Raw genomic sequence first — 6,219 nt, 5'->3', positions numbered from 1 at the left:
TTTTTTACATTACATGCCAGTTTGAATTTTTTTTCTTCTGGTTTGATTACTTTTTTTCCAAAAACATGCACCTGGGCATAGGTTGATTGGCAACACTAAATTAACCCTAGTGTGTGAATGTGAGTGTGAATGTTGTCTGTCTATCTGTGTTGGCCCTGCGATGAGGTGGCGACTTGTCCAGGGTGTACCCCGCCTTCCGCCCGATTGTAGCTGAGATAGGCTCCAGCGCCCCCCGCGACCCCAAAAGGGAATAAGCGGTAGAAAATGGATGGATGGATATTTCACACTTATATGTCAGTCACAATATTTGCTTCAGTTTTTATTGTGTCAGTAGAAATAATTTACCTGGTTTATTAACTTTTTTACACTTATATGTAAGTGTAAAACATTTATTCTGGTTGTATTTGTTTCTTATTTATAAGTCAGTAAATTTTTTACACTTAAAAGTCTGTTTTTTTACATTCATATGTCAGTTAAAAGTTTTTTGTTTTTTTTACAATTATATGTTCGTTGAAATATTTTTTTAACGGTTTTATTAATTTGTTTACATTAACAGGCCAGTTTGAAATGGTATTCTTTTACACTTGTATATCCGTTTAAATACTATATATATATATATATATATATATATATATATATATATATATATATATATATATATATATATATATATATATATATATATATATATATGTTCATTAAAATAGTTTTCTAGTTTTCTAAAAAAAAAAATTACATTTATATGTATGTTTAAATATTTCTTAATGGTTTTTTTAAACTTACATGCCAGTTTGAAATTTGTTTTCTTCTGGTTTGATTCCTTTTTTTTTTTTTTTTTTTACAATGATATATCTGTTACATAATTTTGTATCTTTGTTGTTACTTTTTCACACTTACATGTCAGTTACAATATTTAGTTCAGTTTTTGTAACTTTTTATTAAAAAATATATTGTGATTTACCTGGTTTATTAACTTTTTTACACTTATATGTCAGTGTAAAACATTTATTCTGGTTTTATTTGTTTCTTATTTATATGTCAGTAAATTTTTTACACTTATAGGTCTGTTTTTTACATTCATATGTCAGTTAAAAGTTATTATTATTATTATTATTTTACTTATTTCACTTATATGTCCGTTTAAATATTTTTTAACGGTTTTATTAATTTGTTTACACTTACATGCCAGTTTAAAATGTTTCTTTTTGTACATTTATATGTCAGTTAAAAGTTTTCTCTTTTTTTTTTACACTTGTATGTCCGTTTAAATATGGTTTTAATGGTTTATTAATATTTTTACACTTACATGCCAGTTTGAAAAAATAAATAAATAAATATATATATATATATATATATATATATATATATATATATATATATATATATATATATATATATATATTAATTAAAATAGTTTTCTTTTTTCTTCCCCTTTTTTCTACACTTATATGTCTGTTTTTTTACATTCATATGTCAGTTAAAAGGTTTTTATTAGAAATGTCCGATAATGGCTTTTTGCAGATATCCGATATTCCGATATCGTCCAAATTTTAATTACAGATACCGATATCAACTGATACCGACATATACAGTCGTGGAATTAACACATTATTATGCCTAATTTGGACAACCAGGTATGGCATACTTGCCAACCCTCCCGGATTTTCCGGGAGACTCCCGAAATTCAGCGCCTCTCCCGAAAACCTCCCGGGACAAATTTTCTCCAGAAAATCTCCCGAAATTCAGGCGGAGCTGGAGGCCACGCCCCCTCCAGCTCCATACGGACCTGAGTGACGTGTCGACAGCCTGTTTTCACGTCCGCTTTCCCACAATTTAAACAGCGTGCCTACCCAATGACGTTATAACTGTAGAATGATCGAGGGAGAGTTCTTGGTTTCTTATGTGGGTTTATTGTTAGGCAGTTTCATTAACGTCCTCCCAGCGCGGTAACAACACACAACTACAGCAGTCACGTTTTCGTCTACCGTAAAGCAGTTCGTCTGCCGTAAACAGCAATGTTGTGACATTCTTAAACAGGACAATACTGCCATCTACTGTACATGCATATGTGACAATAACATCTATGGCTTTTAGAGAGTGCAGTGCACAACTGCGCACACAACAAGGAGACGAAGCAGAATGCATCATCAGAGAGGGTGTTCAGCATGGTTAGAAAAATAGTGACAGAGAATAGAACAAGGATGGACAATTCAACCCTTAACTCAACAATGAGTAGATGAGTGTTATGTGTGTGTATATGTGTAAATAAATGAACACTGAAATTCAAGTATTTCTCTTATTTATATATATATATAAAATAAAATAAATAAATATATATATAATCAAATAAATAAATATATATATATATATATAGCTAGAATTCACTGAAAGTCAAGTATTTCTTATATATACTTGGTGAATTCTAGCTGTAAATATACTCTTCCCCTCTTAACCGCGCCCCAACCACGCCCCCACCCCGACCACGCCCCCCCCCCCCCCCACCAAATCGGAGGTCTCAAGGTTGGCAAGTATGAGGTATTGTGAAGATAAGGTACTTTTTAAAATTTTTAATAAAATACAATAAGACAAATAAATTAAAAACATTTTCTTGAATAAAAAAGAAAGTAAAACAATATAAAAACAGTTACATAGAAACTAGTAATGAATGAAAATGAGTAAAATTAACTGTTAAAGGTTAGTACTATTAGTGGAGCAGCAGCACGCACAATCATGTGTGCTTACGGACTGTATCCCTTGCAGACTGTATTGATATATATTGATATATAATGTAGGAACCACAATATTAATAACAGAAAGAAACAACCCTTTTGTGTGAATGAATGGGGGAGGGAGGTTTGGGTTGGTGCACTAATTGTAAGTGTATCTTGTGTTTTTTATGTTGATTTAAAAAAAATAAAAAAAAATAAAATAAAACGATTCCGATAATAAAAAAAAACGATACCGAAAATTTCCGAAATTACATTTTAAAGCATTTATCGGCCGATAATATAGGAAGGCCGATATTATCGGACATCTAGTTTTTATTTTTATTTTTTTACACTTGCATGTCCGTTTAAATATTTTTATAAGAGTTTTATAATATTTTTTACTCTTACATGCCAGTTTGAAATATTTGTTTTTGGTTTAGTACTTTTTTTAAATTAACACTTGTATAAACAATTTTAAAAACATTTATCTAGTTTTATTACTTTTTTTTTAATTTTTTTTTTAACTCATATACCAGTTATCAAATTGGCATTAATGAGAGTAAAAAACAATATGTAAAAAAAAAAAAAAAAGTCGCTAACTTTTTTCGCCAGTTGTGACAAAAAAAAGTCCCCACGAACGTGACAACATAGTGGCGATGGTGCACCAACATGGCGTGCACTCGCCGCGTGCATGCGTGAGCGTGCATGCGCTTTCCCAGGGTGGTGCGTTGAGAGCCGACACACGCACGCGCACGCACACACGCACGGTCGCACACACTCTCAGTCTGTGCCTCGCCGAGCTCCAGTCAACTTCCACGCCGCTGCGTGGAGGAAGAAGAAGAAGAAGAAGAAGGACCAGTCGGTCGCCATCAAACTCCGGGCGGCGAAGAGCGACGCGGAGCCTCGGCGTGGATCACTAGCGGCTCCTTCCCGCCACCTTCCACCTTCCACCGCCAGCTCCGGGGGTGGCGGCGGCGTCACGCGTGGACTCAGGCCGGCCCGGGAAGGCGCTGCTCGGCGGGCATGGCTTCACCTCCGTGCGGCCACGGCAACTTCGACTCCGGCCTGGAAATAAAAACCCGCTCGGTGGAGCAGACTCTGATCCCGCTGGTGTCTCAGGTGAGTCCACTTTCACTTCCTTCTTGTTTTTTTTATAAAGTTTTCTCCACTTTTGGAGTGACTTTCTTGCAAATGGCGCACTTTTGTTGCAACTTTGCCTGTTGTTGGGCAGAACCTGCAAGATGACGTAACACGGTGTGCGTTTATCAACAACATGGCCTGTTTGTTTATTGATTGATTTTTTTTACTTCTGCAAAAGTTGACTAAAGGTTAGCGCACGCTCTTTAGCGGGCGGAGGGTTGTAAAAGTCCCAATGAATGAGTGAGCATGAATGGGTGAAGCTGTTGTGGTGAATGAATGGAGTTGTGTTGTCATTATTACAGTGAACAGGTTCAAAGAACAGCGAAATTGGAGCAGATCCCCTAAGGTGCATACACAATAATATAGTAATATGAATAGTAAAAAAGATAAAAAAAGAAGATATATATATATATATATATATATATATATATATATATAATATATATATATATATATATATATATAAGGGTGTGGGAAAAAATCGATTCGAATTCGAATCGCGATTCTTCACGTTGTGCGATTCAGAATCTATTCTTATTTTTTAAAAATCGTTTACATTTTTTATTTATTATTTATTTATTTTTATTTATTTTTTTGTCCTTTTTTTTTTTTTTTAATTAATCAATCCAACAAAACAATACACAGCAATACCATAACAATGCAATCCAATTCCAAAAGCAAACCCGAGCCAGCAACACTCAGAACTGCAATAAACAGCAATTGAGAGGAGACACAAACACGACACAGAACAAACCAAAAGTAGTGAAACAAAAATGAATATTATCAACAACAGTATCAATATTAGTTACAATTTCAACATAGCAGTGATTAAAAATCCCTCATTGACATTATCATTAGACATTTATAAAAAAGAACAATAGTGTCACAGTGGCTTACACTTGCATCGCATCTCATAAGCTTGACAACACACTGTGTCCAATATTTTCACAAAGATAAAATAAGTCATATTTTTGGTTCATTTAATAGTTAAAACTAATTCACATTATTGCAATCAGTTGATAAAACATTGTCCTTTACAATTATGAAAGCTTTTTACAAAAATCTACTACTCTGCCTGCATGTCAGCAGACTGGGGTAGATCCTGCTGAAATCATATGTATTGAATGAATAGACAATCCTTTTGAATCGGCAAAATATCGTTTTTGAATCGAGAATCGCGTTGAATTGGAAAAAAAAAATCGATTTTGAATCGAATCGTGACCCCAAGAATCGATATTGAATCGAATTGTGGGACACCCAAAGATTCACAGCCCTAATATATACAGTATATACATATATGTATGTATCAACACACATGCATATATCTATACATATGCATATGCATACATATACACATACCAGTCAAACATTCACCAATGCTGCTATTGAAGCTTGTGAGTTAAAATACGGTTTGAATCGGTGCTGCGACAAATACAGGATGGAACTTTATTGTCATTGCACTTAAAAAGCACAACAAAACTAGAAGAGGCAATTCCCGAAGGAATTGCGTGTGAATGCTCCAATGCTGAAGTTGAAGTGAAATGCTGACAATGTATAATGTAGTATGAATAGAAGAATAGTTTGAATTTTGCAATGGTTTTGAATTTCCAGGAAAACGGAATTTGGTTCGGAACTTGGGAAAGTGTAAGTTTGTATGTCTAGGATGAGTGGAATGTGTTGATGTCGGAATGGTTTGAATAGGTTACAAAATGGGCGAATTGTGCAACTTGGAAAAATGTCTCATTCATTTCAATGTGAACTTCCTGAAAGTTTGGGAAAAGCGGGATTTTTTGGGAAAATGATTAGGAGCTTGAATGAGCTGAATTGGTTGGTGTTGGAATCGTTTAAATCGGTCAAGAAATGTTGGATTAGTAACAGTTTTTAATTGAGAAATTCCTGGAATTTTGGGAAAATTTGTCTAGTTCCTTAACCAACTTAGTTTTTTTCCTGAATATGAGGAGTGTTTTGACGGTGGAACGGTTGAAATGAGTTGAAAAATGTGAAAGGAGTAGTCGAACTTAAGGGTCGAAATAGGTTACCAAAAAACAGGAATTCCTGGAAATGTGTTGAACGTGTAAAAATGGTAGTTTGAATGTCTAGGATGAGTGGAATGTGTTCATGTCAGAATGGTTTGAATAGGTTAAAAAATGTGTGAATTGTGCAACTTGGAAAAACGTCCCATTCATTTCAATGGGAACTTCCTGGAAATTAGGGAATTTGGGGAAAAGCGGGATTTAAAAAAAAAAAAATGATTAGGAGCATGAATGTCCTGAATGAGCTGAATTGGTTAGTGTTGGAATCGTTTAAATCGGTCAAGAAATGTTGGATTAGTAACAGTTTTTTATTGAGAAATTCCTGGAATTTTGGGAAA

The 6,219-nt window shown here is 34.1% G+C and overlaps 1 protein-coding gene across 2 annotated transcripts in view; it reads left to right on the top strand.

Moving 5' to 3' along the window:
• The first annotated feature begins 3,457 nt into the window (after positions 1-3,457).
• ctnnal1 (catenin (cadherin-associated protein), alpha-like 1) overlaps positions 3,458-6,219 on the top strand; it is a 134,745-nt gene continuing 131,983 nt past the window's right edge. The window contains exon 1 of one of the 2 annotated variants that reach the window (XM_061931204.2): positions 3,458-3,827. In XM_061931204.2, coding sequence (XP_061787188.1) covers positions 3,732-3,827 — 96 coding nt within the window. In that variant the 5' untranslated portion in view covers positions 3,458-3,731. The remainder of the gene's footprint in view (positions 3,828-6,219) is intronic. The other variant, XM_061931203.2, reaches the window with a different exon arrangement.

This window comes from Nerophis lumbriciformis, linkage group LG37, assembly GCF_033978685.3.
Source record: "Nerophis lumbriciformis linkage group LG37, RoL_Nlum_v2.1, whole genome shotgun sequence".
Classification (NCBI taxonomy): Eukaryota; Metazoa; Chordata; class Actinopteri; order Syngnathiformes; family Syngnathidae; genus Nerophis; species Nerophis lumbriciformis.
Note: the sequence above shows the minus strand (reverse complement) of the source record. Positions and strands in the feature narration are given on the sequence as shown.